A 24,417-nucleotide genomic window follows, 5' to 3' on the forward strand; every position below is an offset into this window, starting at 1 on the left:
GCCCGGTGCTCTTGGTGGCTGCGGGCTCTGGCTTTTCCTCCTGCCCGGGGCTGCCTCGAGGCAGCTGGCAGAGACCTGTGGAGGCGTTGCAAGAGGGCTTGTAAACTTGGGGCTTGCTCCACTGCATCCTGCCCCCCGAAGGGGCAAAGGGCCAGCCCCAGCCAGGGCTCAGATCTGGCAACATGCCGAAAGGCGGAGGGGAGCCGTGCCTTGGCTGCCCTTGGGGTGCAGGGAGAGCAATCGCTGGGGTGAGGGCAGGAGAACCACGGCAACCCGAGGGATTGCTTACCTGCCCGGAGGGCTGGGAGCTCGCTGCCTGCTGCCTGGCTGCCGGCGGGCTCCCCCGGGGGCTGCAGGGACACCCTGGGCGGACCCTGGGGAACAGCAGCCTAGCAGTGATCTTGCCCCCACCCCACAGCACCAGCCCTCCTGGTGGAAGGGGCTGGGCGAGAGCTGAACCAGTGGTGTTCACAGGTGGGAAAACACCCGCATGACACAAAATAACCATCGCTGCCTCCAGCTGCCCCACTGCGGCCAGTAAACAGATCACAAGCGGCTCCTGGGTGAGCCCTGGGATCTACCATCATGCTTTTCTCACACCAGCAAGGAGGGTGACTCCACTGAGGAAGACCACCCCGGCCAGGGCACGGCCTGCTGCCAGTGGGGCAGGGGAATCAGCATCCCCCGGGGCATGGGGAGCGCCCCGGCAGCTGTGGGTTAACCCCAGCTGGGATCCCTCCAGACACGGGCAGAGCCCTCAGCAGGACAAGATCCCTTGGGATGGTTTTGAGGGGCGTGTACCAACTATGGAGAGGCTCTGCACTGCAACGCGCCCTGCGCTGGCCACAGGAAGCTCTGGCTCACCTGGCACCCCGGGGCCTCCCAGGTCCTCGGCCGGCAGCTCCGGGTCACCCCCCGGGGTACCTGTGCTGGCTCTGGGCCTCGACGCCCGGCTCCGTGCTGCCGACAGCACCATACGGGCTGGGCGGCTGAGGCGGGCTGGGCTCCAGGTGGCTGGTTCCAGCTGCCGCAGGCAGCTCTTCAGCCGCTCCTCCTCCCTTGAGCTCCTGGAGACAGAGAGATCGTCGGCCCCACGGGGAGGTGAGAGCCAGCAGGCTGGCGGGAGCCGGGGCTGCAGGCGCCCGGGGGCTTGCAGGCAACTCGAGGTGGCCCCGGACCTGGCTGCACAGGGAGAGGATGGGGATGGACCAGCCCAGGCTACTTACGAGTGTGGCTCTGGAAAGAAAGTCCGGCGAAAGGCAGGGCTGGAGTGCCAGGGGCCATCCGTGGGCTCGGCCTCCTCCTGCGGGACAAGGGAACACCTTGGGGAATGGAGACCAGCACTCCATGCCCCCCACCCCAGGTGCAGCCCCCGGTTCAGCCAGGCCAGCACCCTGACGCACTCTCTGTGGGGCACAAGCAGTGGCAGCGGCAGAGAAGCTCCATCACCGCTACCTCCCCGCGGGTTTCTGCGGTGAGGAGCGTGCAGAGGCGAGGGGCACCTACCGGGCCTTGCCATGAGGGCGGGGGCAGCCGGGGCTGCTCGGGCTCCAGTGGTGTGCGCACGCGGACGAAGGACAGCCCAAACTGGCTGTGCTTGCTGAAGGGCTGGCTGCAGGTGAGCCTCAGGCGGTCCCACTTCTGCCCCACCGCCAGCGCCAGGAAGTCTGCTGCAGGCAGGCAGCCGTTGGAGTGGAGGGGGTACACTGGGGACCACCGTCCCGGCACCGCTCCCACCTGTGCTTGTCACCCGGTGCCACTGTTCCCCCTCTGGGACCAGGACACGGTGACAACTGGGGGAGTACGGGCACAGGAGAAGCCAGGGCAGGGAGCAGAGCCGGTGCAAACCTCCTGAGACCACACAGCAAACAGGATGGCCACGATTCCTGGTCTCCAGCACTACTTGTCATTCCCGAGTCTCCCCATCCTCTCCCAACCCCCCAGCCAGGCCCATCCCATCACCAGCCCCCCAGCCTCTCTGCTCTACCCCAGGCCTCTTTCCCTTTGGATCACGTGATCTTTACCTTCCTTAAACATCCGGACCCCACAGCGGTTCTGGTCCAGCTTAGAGTCAGCCGGTGTCATCAGCGTGACGCTGGGCACCAGCGTGAGGTAGGGCCGGTCGAGCGGCCATGAGGAACGTCCCACCTCGATCTGGAGAAAGGCGCAGCCGCAGTTGCCTGTGTTAAGGCAGGAGGGACGCAAGGTTCAGGGCTGCTGACCCCGTCCAGGGCGCAGCCCTGCCTGAGCTGGCAAGGGGCGGACATGTACCAATGTCCACGTAGCCAATGGGGCTGGCTCTCTCCAGCTGCAACTCCACTCTCAGCTGCCTGCTGCGGTCCTGGGGGCAGCTGAGCCAGGGACGAAGGCCGTCCTCACGCAGCAAGTTCTCCACTGGGTACTTGGGGTCCTGCACATGATGACAGAGATGCCACATCACGCGCAAACTCCCTCCCCGGCTGCCTTCCCCTTTCCCTCCATCTTGCTCCGGGCACCGGGGAGAAGCGGGGGACTGTCCGGCAACCCACAGGAATAGCACTCCGCTTTTTGAGAGGGGGAGTCTCAGGTGTAATTGGTGCCCCATGGCACTAATTAGTGCTTTCAGATGGTGCCTAACAAGGAGAGCTGTGTCACTGCGCCCCATCACACCCCGTACCGAGACACCCCGCCTCCCCCCCTTCAGAGACCTCAGCAGCTCAGAGGGAAACCTGGGCTTTACAAACCCCCCGCCCAGCCCCCCTTGAGGAAACGCCCCGGAGACCTGTGAGGAGAAGGACACGACGTAGCTGATTTTCACCGGAGCCATCCGGGATCCCTAGAGACAACACTCTGCTGGGACCGAGCTTCCTTCCGGATCCCTCCGGCTCCTGGCGGGGAGGGAGGGCAGGTCTACGACGGGATCGAGCATCTCCCGGCAGGGAAGAGCCGGCACTCCAGCTCCGGCCAAGCCTCCCCCGAGTTGCGGCAGAGCCCCCCACTTTCAAACGGCGTGAAGTGGGGGGCACTGGGGCAGCCACTCCGTTAGTCCCTGTTGACTCCAACCTCATCCCACAACCCTCAGCAGGCCCAGTCACCCCAGTGCCCCCAGCCCCACCCCACCGCCCCAGTGCCCCTCAGACCTGCCTCGCCGCCCCTTGGCCTCGCTTTGCCACAGCAGCGACCCCCGCAACTGCCTCGCACCCCCCAGCCCCGCCCAGCCACCCCCGTGCCCCTAACTGACCCCCCACCCCCATGCCACCCACATCCAGGCCCGCCCAGCCACCCCCGTCCTGCCCCACAACCCGCCTCAGACCCTCCAGTTCCACCCCACGGTGTCACCAGACCCACGCGCGACCCCGCAGCCCTACCCCTCAGCCCCTCTCCTCCCGCCGCACCGATCCTTTCAGCCGCCGCCTGAATCTCCCGCCTAAACCGCGTGACCCTCGACCCCTGACCCCGCGGCCTACCCACAGCTCCCCGCCGGCCCCGCGCTCCCTTCCCGCTTCTGCCCCCGCCGGCCCCGCCCCCCGGTTCACCCCGCGGCCTCGGCCCCCGGTTCGGCCGGGCGCTCCGCCGCGGTGCCTGACGGGAAACGTAGTCCTCCAGCAACGCCGCGTCACAGCCCCGCGCAGAGGGCGCTAAGGGACCATCTGCCGTGTACTCTCCCGTCGAAACGGTGTCACGGGGCAGCGAGAAGGGACGAGAGAGGGGGGAAGGCGGCGTCCCGGGAGCGTTGACACCGACGGCCCCGCGATGTGAGGCGGCCGGGGTAACTGGACCTGCCGGCGAGGACTATGCGTCCTGCTCTGAGACTGGAAATGGCAGATCATCCCTGGCCGTGACAGCTCGCCCCTTCCTCCTGCCTAAAGAGGCGCCTCTGCACGCTTTCCCACCCCTTCTCTCTTCAGATTGGCCGTTGGGGCAGCACCGCGCTCAGTGATTGGCCAGAGATGTGCTGGTTTGGCTAGTGATTGGTGAACGGTGGCGGAAGGAGCTGGCCGCTGGCGACGGGGGGGGGGCGGGGGGCAAGATGGCGGCGGTGCTGGAAGTGGAGGTTGGGGGTCCCGTCGAGCGTGATGTGGAGGAGGTAGCGGGGGGACCAGGAGCTCCGGGGGGCGGTGCGGACTGGGGCCCCGGGGAGGGAGGGGGACGGGAAGGGGGACTGTAGGGCGGGGGGTGCCGGAGGGAGGGTTGGGGGCTCTGGGGTGGAGGCAGGGTCCTGCCGCGGGGTCTGCGGGGGGCAGCGCAGGCTCGGGGCCTGGGGGCCTCAGGGGCTGCTGGGGGTCCCTGGGACGGGGCAGGGGTCTGGGGCACGGGTAGCTTGCAGGGGTTTGGGGCAAGCGGGTGTGGGGAGCATTAGGGCCGGGGGGCTCTGGGTGTCCCTGGGGCAGGGGGACATTGGGGGCCCCTGGGGAACGGTGTTTTTTTGGGCTCTTCTGGTGAGCTGTGGTGGGTGAGAAGGGCCCTTTGGGGTTGTGGGGTCCCCGTGGGTCTCAGAGGCACTGGGGCAGGGTGAGAGCGGTGGGATGAGGGGCCTGAACCGGGGGTGGGGGGACTGGACGTGGATTTGCCTGGAGGTGGCCAGAGGAGGCTGCGGGCCGGCCCAGGACCAGCCTCTGAGCCGCATGAGGAAACAGCGGTTCGGGACATGGAGGGTAGTCGTACGCTGAGGCGCTTGGGGACGAGCCCTGCTGAAGGACTTTGCGTCCCCCAAGTGGCCAAACTGCCTGTTTCTAGAGGGGTCCCCAAAGCTGGCACAGCTGAAGGGGGGCCCTGGAGACACCAGTTGGGCCCTTTGGCACCTGCAAAGCTTTTCTGCTGGTAATTCATTCCCCGACTGTAAAACTTGCTGCTGGAAAAGCTGCGCAGGACCAGGGTGGGATGTGCATTGTGGAGAATACAGGAGCATGTGGGACTGCTTGGGGTGCCCTCGGACGCCGGCAGCACCGGTAACATTCCCTCCTGGCAGTGACTTCTGCCTGTCACCTTGGTGCTGTGCCGTGAAATAATTCCACGCTGAGATAATTAGTATCCCTTGTTGCTCTTGGGGAATTGAAGCTCTGTGAGGTAGAGTGCTTAATTGAAGTTCCCACTGTTCCCATGCTGGTGTTCAAGCGTTCCTTGAGATGAAAAATTACAAAGCTGAAAAAAAGCCTGCTTGAAAAGCTGGAATTGGGAGCAGAGGCTTGCCTGCTTCCGCACAACTGGAGCGTGGTGTGTGTGTCTGCCACGGCGTGCATGTGACCATAACCCAGTGCCGTAATGGCACTGCTGTCCCAGGCTTTGCCACAGCTCTTTGCCGTCACCTGCGCTGCTCTTCGTGCTCATGAGCTTTCCCTCTGCTTGAACCGCTTGAGCGGTTCTGTGTGTGTGCAGCTGGCAGCGCTGCCTGCGCTGTGGCAGCAGCGGCGCAGGGGGGACAAGATGGTCAGCTGGGTGCGGTCGGGGGATTTTCAGTGCTGCTTCTCAAGAATTGGTAGTTTGGCTTAAAAATTCTCAGGTGTGAAGGTTGTATTTGGGAAGTTTAATGGCAGGGTTAAGTTGTGGTGCTTCCCTCATGTACAGCTGAGCTGTGTGAGCGAGGTGAGACTGTCTGCCTGAAGCACAGTAAGAGTTTGTGCATCCTCCCTGCACCGTGTGTCGCCGCCAAAGAGTGGGTCCAGTGGGGTGACAGGAGGATTCAACCTCACATCTAGTGACCGAATGTCTTCAGCCACAAATTGGTTGCTCTTGAGTTGCTGTTTGTTTTATTGTAAGATACTCACTGGTGGCTTTTTATGCTGGAGAGGTGTTTTTCCAGCCAGGCTTTGAAGAACACCCAGGTGAATGTGTGCACGCTGGAACCAGCCTGTCCGAGCCCCTCTCTGAACAAGCGAGCCTGGCATCCTTCTGTGAATCTCTTCCATTGTGATAAGCCAGACTTAAAGCAAGCTAGTAAGCAAACAGTAAATTCTTGCACTCGTGAGCACCTTAGTTAAATGCCAGCAGCAGATGGGAAACCTCTCCCCTCTAAAAACATGGAAGATCTGAAGTCTCTGACCCTCAAAAGTGAAATTCCTGTTTTTCGGTCTATCAGGAAACAGCTTTTGGGGCTGCCGAGAGGGGCAGAGAGGGCGTCACAGGGACGCATCTGATAAGGAGGTGCATGCAGGGCTGTGCTTATCCCTGTGCTGTCCTTCCACAAAATCCACGTCTGTTGGACAAAATCCATATGCTTGTGTCGTTCTAAGGTCTTGGCGGCTCTCTGGGCTGAGCATGCCGCTGAGGAACCATTAGTGGTGGGGCTGGTGCACGGTGGAGATCTGAAAGCCGTTTAATGTTTCGCTTGGTGCACCCACGTGGGATAAGTGCTGACAGTCGTGTGGCTTTGGCTCTGCCTGCTCCTAATTTGGGCTGTCGTCAAAGGTTTCCTTTACAATCATCAAAGTATTTGATCCATTGGGGCCTTTCTACTCCCTGACGGTTGTTACTGCACTGTTTTATGAGCAGCAGAAACGAGGAATTGAGATTCCAAAATTTCCTCAGACTTTCACTAAAGAGCCTGCTTTTTCAAAATCTGCCTTGGCTGAACAGCCGGACACTCAGTGCTCTTGAGATTTATCTTCCAGTTATTTCAGGTTGTTCTGGTGGGTGATGTGAAACAAGTACTGAGGTTGGGGCTGTGGGTAAGGTGAGATCAGGTCCCAGGTGTCCGGATCCTCAGCTCTTGTGCCTCTGCCTAGTGCTGTGCATAACAGGTACTGGATGCAGTTGTTTTTGATGGCCAAAATACTGCGAAACTGCACAACATGAGCTGTAGGCTTGTCTGTAGCTTGGAAATCAGCAGCTGCTTGTTCTCCATCCTTGAGATGTTCTCCTTACCTCCTTCCCAGATTTAGAGCATAAGGAGATTACAGCCGGCGCGCAGCAGAGTGGTTGGTATGTGTGCCTGGAGATCCTCCTGTCTCCTGGCTTCTGGCTGCCAGAAACAGGCAGTTACGGGTTTTGTATTACAGGTAACCGTAGCCTTTGTGTTTTCCTAGAGGGAGATAATTCTCTTGACTGTCCTGGTGATGGGCATCACAGGTTTGTGGTGGCTTTGGGGCATTAGCCCCTGCAAAAAACTGGGCAGTGGGATGAGTTTCTTCTAAAGGCCACGATACCTTGTCCGAGGAGAGAATTAGTCTTCAGTCATAGATACCCAGCTTCTCCCAGTCATCACCTGGAGGGCACTGGGGTTTTTGTGTGGTTCATGAGTTATGGAGGAGACAGAGGGCAGAATATATCATTCTTAATTCCTTATTTTTTCAAAAAAAATTTTTCTGAGAGCTCTAGTTGGTAGCACACAGCAGGTCTTGTGCTGGTATCAGCAGCCGGAGGAGGCTGCAGCGGGAGTGGGTTGGTGCTCAAAGCTTGGGTAGAGCGTATCTTCAGATACTTCAGTCATCCCTGTGGTTCTTGTCTTAACCCCTCTCCTCTCTGGTCTGGTAAAGTCAGGTTTAAGAGCAGAGGCACTTCAACCTAGCTGACGGGGATAGAAGGGGACCCAAAATGTGGGTGTTAAAATGAGACAAACCCAAACTAAAAATAGAGCGAATGCTTAACGGCAAGAGTGGGTGCTTCCTGGCACAGTCTCTCACACTTGGATTTACCTTTGCTGCTCAGTTTTAGAACCAAAACTAGATCTCATCGGTAAGGGAGCATGCAGATCGAGAAGGGGTTAACTGGAAGGTCCAGCTTGCAGTGGCTGCTCTGCCAAGTCGTGTCTGACAGTCATGAGATCGCCCTGTCTGTCATGTCCCTGGCCCCCCTTCATAAAGTTATTTCAGGAGCTTTGAGCTCTGGGGAATCTGGTGAAGTTCAGTCCCTGTAATTGAGGGGAAAATTGTGTCCGGTGCTGTGTATTCTCATTGTACGTATGCACTGGGGAGGGCAGCTTGTGCTAACGTGGCAGCTGCTGTTGTCTGTGGAGGTCCAGCAGGTAGGAAGCCCTCTTCTCTCCAAAATGCCAGCAGGATTTCCTCAGGGCTTGGGGCTGAGAAGGTTTTAGCTCGTTTGCTGGAAGAATTTGCAGATTTGGGGAAGATGCTGAAGGAGAGAGGCTAAGCATGGGACGGAGCGGTGTGGATGGAGCAGCTGCTGCCGCAGCACAGAGTGGGAGTGACCAGAAGCCGCTGTATGGGGAAAAAAATAATTGATGTGTTTTGAAGGTGCTGGACTGTCTGTGCTTGTAAAAGGTCCTCATCCAGCAAGGACTGGGGCAGAGCCCGGGGGAGCAGGGATCTCCTGGGGGGTGGCAGCAGGAGTCCCTGGGTCGCTTCCCAGAGCTTGCAGGGAGATTGACCTAGGCTGATGCTGAGCTGGGCCAACAAACCCTTGAGGTTTCTCAGCTTCTCCTGCTTGCAGTGACTGGAGAAAATTTTTTACTGTTCATCAGAGCAGTTGTTCTAACTCTGAACTGTGTAGCTGACTTTTTGAAGGGAGAGCAGCAACTGAACTGGTTAACCTGGACACGGATGCTTTAGGAACAGAAGAGCTCAGGGAATTGGGGAGATACGAGCGCACTTCTCGGAGCTGGTGTCAGATTGTCACCACCTACTCGTTTTCCTACACAAGCCAGTGAGCTTGAACAGGGATTTTCGTAGGTCTATATTTTGCATCCCTCTAAGTACTGAAGTGCTTCTTGGAGGCCTTGGGGACCGAATCTCTCCCAGGTGTTGCTCTAGGGTGAAGCACAGCAGATGTGTAACAGCACACAGACAGATTGCTGCCATGCGTGCGTTTCCCTGCCTCCTCACCCCGGGGTATAATTAGGCTCCGCAGAGGAAGTGAGGCAGCTTCGCGTGTTCTCAGCTGAGCCCGGGTGCAGTCAGAGGTGCTGGGTGCAAGACAGCAGGAGATTTGGGGAACAGCCCTGAGGGATCTGCTGCACGTCGCTGGCAGCAGTGGCATGGCACCATGTGTGCGGGCAAGCGAGACTGGCTGCCGCGCCGTCCCCGGGAGAGCCCTGGGGTAAAGGTTGAAGCCGAGCCCGTGGCTCCGTACCCGGTGATCAGAGGCTGGGGCGAGGTGGAGCCCGTTCCCGTGTACACATCTGCGGTGTGCGCAGGAAAGCGCGATAACAAAGTCCTTGCTGTGACTTGTTTTTGATCTCTCTTCTTACGGCTCCATGCCTGATGGCTGACGAACGTTGGGCACGGGTCAGTCGGGGCTGGCCAGCCGTGTGCTCGGCTGCAGCTGTGCTGCCACGGGAAGAGCCAGCAGCCGGGGTGAGTGCCATCCCGGCCCGTCGGCCCTGCTGGAGGATCTCCAGCCAGATGGGGTTTTGTAAGCCATGTGTTTATATGCCCAGCCCCAGGTGAGCCGCTGTAGGTTTTATCTGGGTTTGTATCTCACCGAGAAAAGGCGAGATGGAGCCAGAGCTGCGGGATTCCGTTGGCTGCATCCAGCACCCTGTGTCAGGGTTTGCGTTGGCGCTGGGACGAGTGCTGCCCGGCCAGTCAGCCCGTGCAGGGATGTGACTGGTGCTTCAGCTTTTAGGTGAAGATAGAAAACGCCAAGAGAAAGCCAAAAGGCAATGTTGAAGGTCCCCCGCACCCCTCCCCAGCCCAAATGCCTCATGGTGAGAGTATTCACACGGGACCTCCCTGGGGGGAATAGGGGATTCTGCAAGACTCAGCCTCTGGAAGAGGTTTGGTGCTGCTTGCTTGCGAGCCGAGAAGCTTAATGCAGAGTTGCGGTTCTGCAGAGGGGAGATGGAGAATCACTGCATCTTTTAAATCACTTAGTCCGGTTCCTTCTGTCCCCTAAACCTGTCAGGTGGAGGATGTCTGTAACTCCCTGCATCCAGCCTGGCAGTTTCAGCTTGCGTTAAGCACAGATTACACCAGCCCATCATCTCTCGTCACTAGTAATGGCAACTCCTGTCGCTCTCAGTTGCTCCTGTCTGGCAAAAACATTGCTGCCTGTAACACTTGGGAGAAACTTCCAGATATGTCAGCAAAGCAAGTCCTAAATCCTTCTTTTTCCCTGCTTCTTTCAAAAAAAATCTTGAGTGATGGTTTGTTGCTGGTGTGCAGACACCATCCCCTGTCCTGCAGACTGGTGGGATTTTGGCCTCCCTCCTCTGTCCTGTTTCCAACGTGCACTGGGATCACCCCTCTGTCCCCAGAGATGCCTGACTGGGTTGTGAACGTGGGACTTAAAGCAATTAAAGCACTTAAACCACGCTGCTAGGTATAGTCGGGGTTGGTGGGCAGAGCCTTGGCTGCAGTCAAATACGGGAGTGTAAGGGGAAAGGTACTTGCGGGTGATGGAGGAGCAGGGGGACTCTGTGGCTCTCCCCATGCTGCCTGGAGGGTTGAAGGACAGCTCTGCCCATGCACGTCAAGGGTTTGTTGCTTAAAGCTTCCGAATCCAGGGTTTTCCTTCTTAAAATCTGCCCTGTATTGCAGATGTGTTCCGCACAGAGCGATCCTGGGGTCTCACGGCACGGCTTTGCAGCTGACTCCGCTGCTGCCGTTGGCACTGCTCAGGTCTCAGCAGGAGATAAAGGCGCTGGGTGCCTTGTCAGTGCTGCTCGCGGTGAACAGGCTGTGTAGACACAGCACAGCCTTGCTCATGTGGGGTATAAAGTAGCACCTGTGCTGTCTGGGGAGCTGAAGTAAATAAGTTATCTGTTCTAGGCTGGTACTGCTGCTCTCAAACTTCAGCTGCTGATTTCTTTGGGTTTTGTTTTTTTTTTTCTCCTTAGGTCGATCTTTCACACTTGTCCCCAGAGGAGAGATGGAGGTGAGTCTGTGTTGTGAGGTGAACTGGTGCTTACAGCTTGACTGAGCTCCTGCTCCAGGCCGGAGCTACCAGCAGTGCAGCCTGTATTCTCGCTGGGAGAGGGCAGGGTCAGCCTTCCCTGCGCAGCGTTATTTGTTAGGGGGAGCTATGAACCGTCTTAAAAGGCAATACTAATGTTTTTCTTTTGAACTGCTTGTTCATTGTTCCTTCTTTCCCGTTAACCAAATTCACCAATTTCAGCCAGACACTTGTTGAAAAGCACAGTAAGACTGGTCTTCTCTCAGTATTAATTCATAGAGGATGACTTAAGATCAGAGAATTTGGCATATTTGTTGGATTTGGATATTTTTTTTTCCCCCCTAACCTGAACTGTCTTGTCAACTTAAGACGGAGATTAAGGTCTTAATTCTGCCTTTGTTTTTGGCCAATGCGACAAGCTGCAAAGAAACCCCAGGTGTCTGTAGAGCAGCAGTCTGGAAATCTGTCGTTCCAGGATGCAAATGGGGTTGCCCCAGGGCAGAGGGAAGCGATTTGCTGGGGTTTGTGGGTTTTGCTGGCTGTAGACCGTGCCCCCTCTGCCCATCCAGCCTTCCCCTTGCTGGGCGAGAGGGAGAACAGTGCTGGTGGCTCTGAAACTGAGCTGAGGGTTTGGTATTGAGAGTCAGTGCACACTCGTGGTGTCAAACAGCCGCTCAGCTGACACTGTTGCACTGGTGAGCTGCTGGGTGAGTTACGTGAAACGTGCACTCCACATTCGTTAGCTCAGGTATGTCAGCGTGGGTTCTGTCTGCCTCGTTCACAGCAGGATGGGCTGGATGACAGTCTTGGCTTTCACATTTGAAGAATGAGCTAGTTTCAGAGAAGCCTTTTGTCCTTCCTCCCGATTGCAACACAGCACCAATTTCCTCAATGCTCCTTCGTGCTGTCTCTTGGTCTGGAGTTGCTGGCTCCGCCGTGCCAAGGTGTCTGTCAGCCCCGCTGTGCTGTTAGCATGCGGTCTGTGCCCGCATGCTCTCCAGCCGCCTTTTCCCTGTTGTTGCAGGGTGGAGCATGCACGGATGCATGCCAAGCACCGTGGTCACGAGGCTATGCATGCCGAAATGGTCCTCATCCTTATCGCCACGCTAGTGGTGGCACAGCTCCTGTTGGTTCAGTGGAAACAGAGGCACCCTCGCTCCTACAACGTAAGTGTCTCCCACGCAGCCGTTTTGTCTCCAAGGCTGGATGCAAGTGCTGAGTGACACCGTTCTTGAGCTGACGAGAAGCATCTTCCTGTTTTCCTCCTCTTGCCTGGTGTTGAGATACCCTCGTCTTCCCAACAGCGTATGGAGATTCTGGCTAGGGATGAGAATGGACGCGACTGCAGGCATTAAGTTTCTGTTCTAAGTGATACCAATAACGTGGTTTTAGACAGGGCTTTGACACCAGGTGATGGGACAAGCAGATCTCGGGGCTGCTGAGCAGACCTGCCGCTTGCTGATGCCACTGGCGTGTCAGGGGCTGTTTTTTTACCTGAACCAACCTCACTCCGACTTCCTTATCATAACTAATGCTTCCAGGCAATACCTGTAATCCTCCATGAACTTTAAACCCAACCTGTTGGCCTGTTCCCTGGTGCTAGTCAGAGCCCTTTGATGCAGGCAGCAGAACGGCTGCCAGGACTGGCAGGGTGTTTCTGATGTCTGATGAGCAGAGAACCAGCTCAAAATGCCTTTGCTCTGTTCCTGCAGATGGTCACCCTCTTCCAGATGTGGGTAGTGCCTCTGTATTTCACGATCAAGTTGTACTGGTGGCGGTTCCTGGTAATCTGGGTGCTCTTCTCAGCGGTCACAGCTTTTGTCACCTTCAGGGCAACTCGAAAACCTCTGGGACAGACAACACCCAGGTTAGTACATGTGTTCCTGGGGAAACTCCTCAGCCCCAGGGGAACCGTTACAAGGAGCTCTTTGCAGTGTCGCTGCCACAAGGCATTGTCTTAAACTCTGCACCCCGGGGGTGTGCAACCCCTGCCCGTGCTGCCCGCCTCGGTCGCTGCGAGGCACTAACCAGCTGCTGGCAGCCAGCCCAGTGCACGTGGTGCCCGAGCGGGCGCTGGAGAGGCAGATACTGCTTGGGCTGGTAGCCTCACCAAGTGCATTGCTGGCGTAAAGCACGCTTGCTTACGGCCTTTGGGGATCCTGAGGTTTCTAGTTTGGAAGTCAAGATCATGAGTGGCCCATGGTGGTGGTGGATCTGTAGCTTGACATAGAAATTTAAAGCTCTGTTGCCCATGCCTATGGGTAGGTGAAGTGTCTGCCGACAGCACTGTCCAGGTTTGAAAAGTAAAACTCTTTAGGTGCTTCCTTCATTCAGGAGAAATGAAGCTGTTAAATTCTTGTCTTAATTCTTTACAGACTGGTTTATAAATGGTTTCTACTAATATACAAGATCAGCTATGCCACTGGAATCGTAGGGTACATGGCTGTGATGTTTACACTCTTTGGTCTTAACTTATTATTCAGGTGAGTGAACCTTTTGGGTCCAGCTTGTGGGGCGGGGTATGTAACACACCACATGGAATAAGGTGTTGGCTGTGACTCTAGAGAAACAGTTATCTTGGCAATCTAATGGTTAGGCTGCACCTCAAATCCTGAGTTCAGTTTTGGGCCCCTCACTACAAGAAGGACGTTGAGGTGCTGGAGCGTGTCCAGAGAAGGGCAACGGAGCTGGGGAGGGGTCTGGAGCACAAGTCTGATGAGGAGCGGCTGAGGGAACTGGGTTTGTTCAGTCTGAAGAAGAGGAGGCTGAGGGGAGACCTTATCGCTCTCTACAACTGCCTGAAAGGGGGTTGTGGTGAGGTGGGTGTTGGTCTCTTCTCCCAAGTAACCAGCGACAGGACAAGAGGAAACGGCCTCAAGTTGTACCAGGGGAGCTTTAGATTGGATATTAGGAAAAATTTCTTTACAGAGAGAGTGGTCAGGCATTGGCACAGGCTGCCCAGGGAGGTGGTGGAGTCACCATCACTGGAAGTGTTCAAAAACTGTGTAGACGTGGCACTTCAGGACACGATTTAGTGGGCATGGTGGTGTTGGGTTGGTGGTTGGACTTGATGATCTTCAAGGTCTTTTCCAACCTTAATGATTCTGTGGTTAATGGGGCCAAAGAGACTCTTGGGGTGTCCTCTCCCTGCTGGGAGGATCACGGGTGAGGTGCTGGTACCTGCGCTGGTCAAGGTTGCTGGGGATTCCTGCTTCCAGCTCAGCTGTGTTGGCAGTGCCTCCAGCTCTGCTCCTGCCCAGCCTGGGGGCAGCAGTGGCATTTTCTTTGCTGCCCTGTTAAAGAGGTGTCTGCAACAAGCAGCCGGCCCAGGTGCGGTAGCGGAGGGCCTTAGCCCAAGCCGTCTTCGCGTTTAGAGAGGCGGATTCCTTCTCTAGAGTGATGACCAGACCTGGCAACTGCCTGCCGAGACATGGAAGTGTTGGCTGGTGGCTTATTGGATGCTGATCTGGTGCCTGAGAGTTGGGGGGATGACTGCAGTTGCTCGTTCCAGCAGCTGGTGAGGGTGATGGGCAGAAAGAATTAGCCAGCTGGGGCGTAGCACCCACATCTCCATTACACTGCTGCTTGGTGACAGCCCGGGTGAAGTGCCCCAGGAGCAGGGACTGGGGTTGTGCTGGGCTGGCACCTGGAAGACCTCTGTGGGTGATGCTTCTCAGTGACATGCGTCCACTCCCTTGGGGGACTGCTCTTGCGATGGAGTTAGTGCTGTGGGCTGTGTCGGCACGCTGGCTTTGAACCCCCGTAGCCCCCCAAAAAAGCTCTTGATGTCGTTTGGGCTCCTCTGTTGTAGAATCAAACCAGAAGATGCGATGGACTTTGGCATCTCCCTCCTCTTCTACGGTCTTTACTACGGGGTGCTGGAGCGGGACTTCGCCGAGATGTGTGCGGATTACATGGCCTCGACGGTTGGGGTGAGTTAACGCTGTGCCGTGCCCCGGGCGAGAGCCCTGCTCCGCTGATGGGGAGCCCTGAAATGGTCAGTCAGTAGCTTTTGCCTCCCTGCACGGGCAAGTGCATCGAGCTCCCCCCTTGAGGAAGGGCTCCCTGAGGCTGCTGCTGTTCTCATCGTGCTCTCTCTGCGCCCACTACCATGGTGTCTGGGCTGGGAGGTTTCTGAGGTAGCAGAGCTGCTCAGAGATCCCTCCTTGAGAGCAAAGCCTCTGCGGGTGTCCCCTCATCCCCAGAAGCACAAGAAATGAGGAGCTGAAGGGTCTCATCAGCCCCTCTACACTCCTGACAAATACTTCTCTACCTGGGCCTTGAAAACCTCCAGTGCTGAAGAGCGCTTCTGTTTCTGGGACCACACTGTGGGTGCTTCAGCTCATGACCTGCAGCCACCAGGGAAGGATTCACACCATGGGCTTTCTTCTGCTGCTCGTACTCACTGCAGCATGGGCTGACCTGTGGGCAGAGGGGGTGTTCCTGCATGCCTGCAATCTGTAGCCTGCTCACCTGGTACCAAAAACCCTGCTCCACCAAAAAATACGTGACCTAGGATACTGGTGGAGTAGGTCATGTCGCTTCCTTGCGGCAGCTCTTTAGGGTCTTGGGCTTTGTTTTCTTCCTTCTCCTCCTCTCTGAGCTTGCTGCTGCTCCTGCTCCTTGGATGTTCTGCCTGGCAGAACTGGGGAGCCCCAGCCCCTCTCCAACCGCCTTCCACTCGCACTGGGCACCTCGGCAGCACTCAGGTCTCCTGCCACGTAGGCGGTGGGCACCCAGGACAGGCCTGCAGCAGCCCAGGTGCTCCCCAGGGGTCTGGCCTGGCTACAGAGCTGCCCGGAGGACGCTGCCGCCAGCTGGCACTGCAGCCCAAGGGCTCTGTCGGATGCTTGGAGCAAAGCTGTGCCAGGTCTTCACCGGAGATTTGTTTTGCCAATGATACTAAGCTAGGAGGAGCTGTGGACTCCTGCGAGGGTAGAGAGGCCGTACAGAGAGATCTGGATAGACTAGAGCGCTAGGCAGTCACCAACTGTATGAAATCTAATGAGAGCAAGTGCTGGATTCTCCACCTGGGATGGGTAATCCTGGTTATATGTACAAGTCGGGGGGCGAGAGGCTGGAGAGAGGCCCCATGGAAAGAGATCTGGGGGTTTGGGTTGGTGGCAGCTTGAATACAAGTCAACAGTGAGCCCTGGCAGCCCAAAGGGCCAGCTGTGGCATGGGGTGTATCAGGCACAGCATGGCGAGCCGGTCGAGGGAGGTGATGGTCCCACTCCACACCACACTGGTGCGGCCCCGCAGCGAGTGCTGTGTGCAGTTTTGGGTGCCTCGGGATAAGGAGAGCATCAGACTGCGAGACTGTGTCCAGAGGAGGGCGACCAAGGTGGTGAAAGGCCTCGAGGGCAAGGCTGAGGTCACTTGGCTTGTTCAGTGTGGAGAAGAGAAGGCTGAGGGTGACCTCACTGCTGAGGGGTGCCCTCATCACACTCTACACCTTCCTCAGGGGGGGCAACAGAGGGGGAGGTGCTGATCTCCTCTCCCCACTGACCCACAACAGGACACGAGGGAATGGGATGAAGCTGTGTCAGGGGAAGTTCAGGCTGGACATTAGGAAAAGCATCTTCACCGAGAGGGTGGTCGGTCCCTGGAACAGGCACCCCAGGGCAGTGGTCATGGCACCAAGCCTGTCAGCGTTCAAGGAGGGTCTGGACAACGCTCTTAGTCATCTGGTTTAGTTTTAGGCAGCCCTGCGAGGAGCAGGGAGTTGGACTCAATGATCCTTATGGGCCCCTTTCAGCTTGAGATAGTCTGTGATAGTCCATGGGAGCCGGGACACAGAATAAGTGACTCGGGGCTTGTGGCTGTCCCTGGAGCATCTGGGACTAGAGCTGCGTGCAGGGAGACCCAGTTGTGTGCCCGCACTCTCCCACGTGCTGCGCCAGGCCAGTGCTGAGCCAACAGGCTTGGAAATGCTGGGGGGCAGCTGCTCTGTGCTTTGATTTTTTTCAGCTGTCTGAGCTTCAGGGATCTGTGGGGCTGGAGGCTCGGGCTGTATTCGACGCTTTGGGCCATATTTGACTGCCAGCCCAAGGTTGTCATCTTGGGTAAAAGCTGTGACCTCCAGCTTGTCCTGCTCTTGCCCCCAGCCTCTGCCCTCGCTGCCCGGTGTGGCTGCCCCAGTGTCGGCAGGCAGCTGACAACTCACTCGGCTGCTGAGGAGCGAAGGGGGGTGGTCCCTGGCACGGAGGGGTGTGTGTGTGGGACTGGGGTGTGATGGGCCACCATGTCACTGAGCAGCTCCCTGTCCTGTTGTAGTTGTTTCCCACAGCCGGACCTGTAACAAGGTTTTTAAGCCCAAAAGGCCGAGGCTGGACTCCTTGGGTACTGACCCCAGCCCTCCTTAAAGCTTAGCCGTGCCAACGTGGCTGTGGGACACGTGCCCTCCCGCTGTCACCGCTCTCCCTCTGCTCTGCCCTCGCTCAGTTCTACAGCGCCTCGGGGATGCCCACCAAGCACCTCTCCGACAGCGTCTGTGCAGTCTGCGGCCAGCAGATCTTCGTGGACGTCAATGAGGAGGGGATCATCGAGAACACCTACCGCCTCTCCTGCAACCACGTGTATCCTTCTCCTCCGCAGCCAGCCCCTCGCCTCGCCGGCTCCCTGCTGGGGCAGAGCGCTCCTGCTTGGCGGCTTCCTCCACGCGGGGTGAAGGAACGCCGGCTCTGGGTCTCAGGGCAGTTCTGCTGACTTTGCGCGTGATCCTTGCCCGTGTCAGTGCTGACTTGGCACAGAAGGAGGCACAGTCCCTGAAATCACTTCCTCGCCGCCTCCTTGTGCGTTACAAGCGGTTGTTTCTTCTTCCTTCTCCTCCCTGGCTCCCCGGGCTCCGGTGATGCTGCCGGGAAGCTGCACCTTGCTCTTCCAACTGCCTTTGCCAAATCTGCTGAGACCTGTCCGCCTGCCGCTTGCCGCCGTGCCAGCTTCGGCGGGTGTGAGGTCGGAGCACAAAGTGTCCCTGGTGCAGCCAAAGCTGCACTACCTGTGTCACACCGTCCCCTCGGCGGAGAGCCAGCGCTGTGGGTCCTGGCTGAGAGCCTCCAAAGGGAAGAGTCAGGGGGAAAATACTGCCTGCACCACATGGCATCCCCCAGAAAACAGCCCCCCTGGTCTGGTGTTGCCGGTCAGTGTCTGCCCTGCCTGCTCCAGCCGTGGCCCGGAAGCGTCCTCCTTCCCCAAAACGCCTTCAGCGTTTCTGGTGGGGTTTCCAGCGCCCTGGAATTGCTCAGCCCTCCCCATCAGCTGATTGACGCACAGTCGTTTTGAAACTGGAAGTCCTGGTCATTGCTCAGCCCCGGCCGGGGACTGATCGAGGGTTTTTCTGGCGGTGACTCAGCGCTGGAGATGGGATGTCCTCTGGCACTGCTTGCGTTACTGGCTGCAAGGTGGTTTCCAAACTGGGCCTGAGCAAAGGTCACGCTGACACAACTTGTCTAAATTTAACCGCTGCAAACTGTTTGGCGAAGTTCACGCTGGCCTGGCCCCAGCAACACCCCCTGCGCGGGGCCTGGGCCTGCCCGTCACTCGCCCTGTGGCAGCCCCGGGGCTTGGTGGCTGTCAGAGGAGTTGGTGCTTGTGGTGGTCCCGGGGCTGAGGGCTGGCTGGCAGCCGATGACCACTGCAGCCCTTGTTGGTGCTCCAGGGCTGAGGAGGGAGTGGCTCCCACTCCCTTGGTTTTAGCAGCAGAGGCATGACCTGGGGGAGTTTCTGTTTGCTTGGTGACACCCTCGTGTGTGTCAGAGTCCCTGTCCCGTCATGTCACGGCAAGTGGCCTCGCCTCACCCTGAAGCTGTGCTGCAGGGCCCTGGCTGCAACCACCTCATGTTTCCCCATTACTTCTCTGGGCTCAGGTTGGGTGAATCCTCATTGCCCGTTTGCTGTGACGAGTGGAGCTGGCACCTGGAAGTCAAACCCTGGGAGAAATTCCTTACATCTGTTGTTAATCACCGAGAAGCCCTTGCAGGAGCCTTGTAACACATGCAGTCAAGTTTGCAGAGCTCTCCTGGGCTGCGCAAACCTTCCCGCTGCTCCAAGGCCCAGCGTTTGACAGCCGGAGGCGTCCCTGCCAGTCCTCTGCCGCCAGCTCTCACCCTCGCATCGAGGAGCTTCCCTGCAGCCTCTGCCCCAGCTGCCCACGTCAGTCTAACCCGGCCCCGGTGTGAGTGTGTGCCGGGCTATGTGTGCGCTGGGCAGCGTTGGTGAAGGGTTTGTGTCTCACCGGTGCTCGGTGCGTTGGTCATAGCCCTCGTGATGCCTCTCCGTCCCACCGCCCCGTGAGCCCCTTCCTCTGTGCCTGGAAGGCGCTGCACCTTCTAGGAAAAGGGCTGCGGCCGCCCTTGCGTGGCGTGGACGTTTCCTGTCCCCCGCACAGCGGCGTGGGAGTGGCTTTGAAGCTCGATGGTTTTTTCCATGCTCGGTTGTGCCCCCCCCCCGCTCCAGCCTGAGGCAGTTCCCCTTAACGTGCTGCTCCCCAGGTTTCATGAGTTCTGCATCCGTGGCTGGTGCATTGTCGGGAAGAAGCAGACGTGTCCTTACTGCAAAGAGAAGGTGGATCTCAAGAGGATGTTCAGTAACCCGTATCCTTTCTCTTCGTGGGACCCAGCGCCTTGCAAAGGGGAGCTGTGGGTAGAGCACATAAGGAGCTCAGGGCTGTGCTGGTTGCTCGTTTGGGCTTGCCTGCCCCCCCCGCCCCCGCCCCAGGCAGGCTGCTGCCTGCCCACAGCAGTGGCAGAGACCCTGCAAAATCTGTCCCTGAGCTGGGCACGTCGCCTGGCATGGAGCAGTGGGCATGGCAGGGGAGCTGGGGGGCCACGGGCTCCAGCGAGGCTGCTGCTCCCTCGAGTGAGAGACAAAAATGTCATGAAGCCCCTCATGGCTGACCCCCACAGGCAGGAGTGCTCAGCCCCCCTGTGCTGCCCCCCGTCCCCCTCCCTGCACTGCTGCAGGGGATGACTCGAGCACCGGGTTTTGCTTTTCCACCTCTGGATGTGCCCGTGGGGGGCACGAGTCCCCGCAGAGGTGGGCGCTGGGTTCGCTGCCTGCGCAGGACGCGGGTACCCCAGCCCCGGGGCAGGTCGTGTCCATCCCACGGCAGGAGATGGTGAAGCCGGACCCCCTGCATCCTGCCGGGCACCTGCCTGCACCCTGGACCCTCCTTGCCGGGGCGCAACCGAGGTGGGCCTGGCTGTAGCCATCCCTCTCCGGGCACCGTTGGGGCTGCGTCCACTGCCCTGGCACCTTTGGGTGGCTCCTCAGTGGGCCGTGCTCCCCTCGCCCCTCTCCCTGTGGCTCTTTAACTCCTTCCCGCCCAGCTGGGAGAGGCCTCACGTCATGTACGGGCAGCTGCTGGACTGGCTGCGCTACCTGGTGGCCTGGCAGCCGGTGATCATCGGACTGGTCCAGGGCATCAACTACATCCTGGGGCTGGAGTAAGGGCAGGCGCTGGGGAGCCGTGGAGCCACGAGAGGACGTGTGCCCAGGGCAGGGCCAGCGGCTGGCCGGGGACGCTGGCTTTTCTCCATCACCTCTCAGGACCTCGGCTGCCCCGAGGACTGTGGCGTCGGGGCCAAGGGAGGACTCTGCCCTGGGGCCCCTCCCGTTAGGGCTGGGGGAGTCTTTTTTTTTTTTTTTTTTTTCTTTAAAGCAATTATTTTAATGAGCATATTTAAAATTTTCTATTGCAGGCAAAGAGACGCTTGTCCACCTTCCCTCCCCCAGCCCCACTCCGGCCCTTCACACGGCCCTGGTGTGCCTACCTTTCGGCTGGGGGCTGTTCTCCCATCTCCCCCTCCTGCCGCTCTGCCTGGGGAGGTGACAGGCAGAGGGCTGTGGCTTCGCCGGCTCCCCGGAGCAGCCCTGCGGCAGTGAGGCAGGGACACGGGGAAGCAGGGTCAGGCTTGGGCCCCTCTGCTGTGTGGGGCCGTGGAGGAGGAGAGACTGCTGGGGGGCTGGAGCCCAGCAACCTGGAAGAGGGAAGCGGGTCATGCTCAGCTGCCCCGGCACTGTGTGCTGCGCGCCGGACTCTTGGCTCCCTGGTGCCGTGGGTGTGCGGGGAGGAGCTGAGCCGCTCTCCCGCACTGTGACAGTGGGCTCTGCCTGCGCCCTGCCTCGGGCAACCCTTTTGTACGCTCCCATCTTTTCTATGTTCCCCTCCCCCTGGGGACCAGCGGCGTTGCCTGGCCGCTGCGGCTCAGGGCCCAGCTGGCACACGGAGCGGGGCCGTGCCATTTCTCTCCCTGTGCCCCTTTCCGTGAGGGCGATGGTACATCAAGAGCAGCCCAAGCGTGGGTTGCCCTGGGGCTCGGGGGTCGCCTCGCTGGCCATTGTGCTTTTGGGCGCTGTAAGGAAAGGGATGGAGCGGAAGGCACAGGCTGGTGTTTCCCAGCCCCGGTGTCACTCCGCTGCTCCTTGCAGCCGTGCCTCCGTCCCTCTTGTGCAAGGAGCCTTGAGCTCAGTTTTTGGCAGCAGGTGGGTACAGCCCATGACAGCAGTGTGTGGGGGGGCAAGGTCCCCAACCCCAGGGCCAGCCTGGGCTCAGGACGAGGCGGGGGCATTTTGGGGATGGCAGGGGGTCGGCTCTCCCAGCGGTGTGGGGACTTGAGCTGTGTCCCCTGAGGGTGCTGGGGGCTGGCGGGAGGATGTTGCCCTGCTGCTGGCACGAGGGGCCGTGTCACGCAGGGGATTTGGGAAGTGGTCGCGGCGGTGGCTCAGCTGTGGGTGCAAGGATGGGCTGCGTCACGCGGGGGAGACCTGGCATGGCTGCGCCACGTGCCCCACTGAGTCCTTTTGGTTTTGTTTTGGGTGAAACCACGTCGCAGTGTTGTGCCAAACACAGAAATAGAGTCCTGGAAACGGAGACATGGCCCAGGGTTTTTTTTGATCGTCTTCCCTGCCCCAGGTCGAGGCCATGGTTCCTCCTTCCTGCTCTTCAGGGGGATGGATGCCACGCGTGGTGGGGACAAAGCACCTCTCCGCATCTTTCAGCCCATGGTACCCTGCTCAGTGTGGAGCAGGGATGTGGTGGAGGAGCGGCAGGTGCTCAGCTATTCCCCCACTGTAGCCGCCTCCGTCCCCTCGCTGCCCGCAGGACCCTCGGGCCAGCGCTGTCGCACCCACCCATGGTGCCCCTGGGTGTTGTGGGGAGGATGCGGTCGCTGTCCTCGTCCTGGCAGGAGGAAGGGACATGTTGTGCCTGGCAGGCTTGGAGAGGTCTCCGAGATAACCCCTCTCCCAGCTGTGGCCCTGCCCTTCTGGGAACAGTTGGTAACGACTGCCGGGAAGCTCGCCGGGGTTTTAGGGGCTTTTTTCCATGCGGTGCGTTGGGCCTGTGCTGGCACCGCGAGAGCTGCTGGGGCGTGAGGGCCTGGGTGGCTGCTCCTGCCCTGTGGCTGTGCTCGTGCTGGCTCCCGGCCTTGGCCCTGCCGGGGAAGGAGGCCCAGGGCCTCCCCCGGGTTTTGCAGCTTGTCCTGAGTGGGTTACTGAAACCCTGGTGCCTGCTGCTCTCCTGTCAGCCCTGTGCCGGGGGGCTCTGCCTTGGGAAGGGGGAGAGGGGCTGGGTCATGGCCCGTGGTCCCACTGCCCCTGCTTGGGCTCCCCTCCGTGCCCCGGGGTGGCTCAGCGCTGGCTGCCCCACGGCTGAGCCCCGAGCGAAGCCCCGCCTGGGTGCCTGGGGGTTTCTCCCCTTCACCCCTTGGAGCTGGGGGGCTGCTTCGTGGCACACCCTGGGGCCGCCCCCACACACCCAAGGGCTCCCCCACCCCAGCACAGGTGCTCGGTGCCCGGGGGGCTTCACCCGCACCTCTCTCCCCCACAGCCTGCCGTGCCCCTTGGTGACCCCGCTGGCCCCAAGCCCCCCGCTCGCCAGTGCTGCCAGCACCCCGGGGCAAGGCCGGCTCAGCGCCCACGCGAGGGACACGGGGTGCCCACGGCTGCTTGCCCGCGGGCACGGGGGGGATGTGGGGCAGGGTGGGGACACACGGGGTGCAGCGAGGCCGGTCATGGAGACGCTGTGGGACGAGCGTGTGGGCACGCGGAGATGTGGGGTGCCGCCCGGGGCGCAGGGGGCCCGGGGCACGTCCCGGGGGGGCTGGGGGACACAGTGCGGTGGCGGTCGCGCCCAGCCGGCGGGGCCGGGGCCGAGGGCGGCTTCGGTGAGTCACGGCGCTGCCCCCGCCGCCCCCTCGGGCCGCCCCATAAAGCGCCGCCGCCCCGAGCGCCGCCGCCCCATGGCAGCGCCACGCTGCGCCCGTACGGCCGCGGGAGCCGGGGGGGCCGGCACGGCCCTGGGGGGCACCCGCCGGGACTTGGGGCACGCCAGGAGGGGCAACCTCCCCGATGCCTGGGGTGGGGGAACCGTTCCGGGGCTGTGGGGGTGCTGGGGGATGCTGAGGGGATGCTGGTGGTGCTGGGGGGGGGTGCTGAGAGGAGCAGCCCAGTGTGCCCAGCCCTGAGCCCCGGCTCTGCCTGCAGGTCCCTCTGCCCCGGGACCCCCAGCCTGGCTCCTCCTGCCCCTGTTCTGCTGGGCCCTGGCCCCTCGCTGCACGGGTGAGTGGGGCTGCTGGGGGGCTGAGGGGAGGGCAGGGCCAACTCCGGGCTCTCTGCCTCCCGTGGGGCCTGTGTGGGGGGCCTGGGGGGGAGCCATGCCCCCATCACTCTGTGGGACCCTGCCCTCCCGCCCACTGCAGAGATGTGGGATCTTGGGGGGGCAGCTCTTGCTCCCCCGCATCACCCTGCTCTGCTTACCCAGGTGCTATGGCCCTGCAGCCCCCCAGCATCACCCTCCTGCAGATGCCGGCAGAGCCCCGCCATCTGGGTGAGTGACCCCCAGGGCCACTGTGGGGTGGCCTGGGGATGGGGGGCCGCAGTGAGACCCCCAGACGGGGGTTGGCACGGGCGGGTCGGCTCCTGCATTGGCCTTGCCAGACATGCAGGGAGCATCCTCCACCGGCAGCCGAGATTTCGGGGTGCTGGTGAGGTGGAGGGACATTCTTCTTTCGGGGGGGACTGTGGCTGTGGTCAGGAGCAGCCTGACTCGGCGGGGGCAGCAAGGACCCTTGCAGCCCCTCTGACCCCCGCATCCCTTCCGGCTCCAGGTGAGAGCCTGACGGTGTGGTGCGAGGCGGTGAGCAGCCTTCCCGAGCTCACGCTGCTCTACTGGCTGGGGAACGGCTCCTTCGTGGAGAAGCTTTACCCGGACGGGGCCGTGCGCGAGGGGACGGTGCTGTGAGTACAGAGCGGGGGGTGCTGGGGGGCAGCGGGGCTGCCCGGGTCTCTGGGGCCGGCAGGGAGCAGAGCCCTGGCCGCGACAGGGACCCCGGGTCCCCCAGCCTGGGGAGGTGTTGTGGAGCTGGGGGTGGGCGCTGACGGGTCCCCGCTGGGTCTGCAGAGAGGAGCCGTGGGGCTCGGGGGTGGCCCTGCGCCGTGACCTGCACTTCAGCTCCTTCAGCGCCCGGCACCTGCACACCAACTTCACCTGCGTGGTGCTCAGCCCCCTCGGCGTCGACAGCAGGGAGGTGCGGTGGCTGCCCCCGGCCCCGGCCCCTTCTGAGAGCGGGGGACTGGGCTGAGACCGGGGAGCAATTTGTGACGGGTGAGCGCCCAGCAGTGCGGGTTCCCGCTCCCACAGCCCCACAC

At 60.3% G+C, this 24,417-nt stretch overlaps 1 protein-coding gene across 1 annotated transcript; it reads left to right on the forward strand.

The window, feature by feature from the left end:
* Positions 1–4,009: 4,009 nt before the first annotated feature.
* Positions 4,010–21,195, forward strand: RNF121 (ring finger protein 121; the record flags this gene model as incomplete). Its single annotated transcript, XM_082005959.1, has 9 exons — positions 4,010–4,066; positions 10,712–10,749; positions 11,792–11,933; positions 12,480–12,634; positions 13,143–13,250; positions 14,579–14,699; positions 17,212–17,345; positions 19,260–19,361; positions 20,097–21,195. 9 exons carry the CDS (start codon positions 4,010–4,012, stop codon positions 20,215–20,217), a joined length of 978 nt encoding a protein of 325 aa, XP_081862085.1. The 3' UTR covers positions 20,218–21,195.
* Between the last annotated feature and the right edge of the window lie 3,222 nt (positions 21,196–24,417).

The sequence above is a fragment of the Phaethon aethereus genome (genome assembly GCF_964289735.1).
Source record: "Phaethon aethereus genome assembly, chromosome: 1".
NCBI lineage: Eukaryota > Metazoa > Chordata > Aves > Phaethontiformes > Phaethontidae > Phaethon > Phaethon aethereus.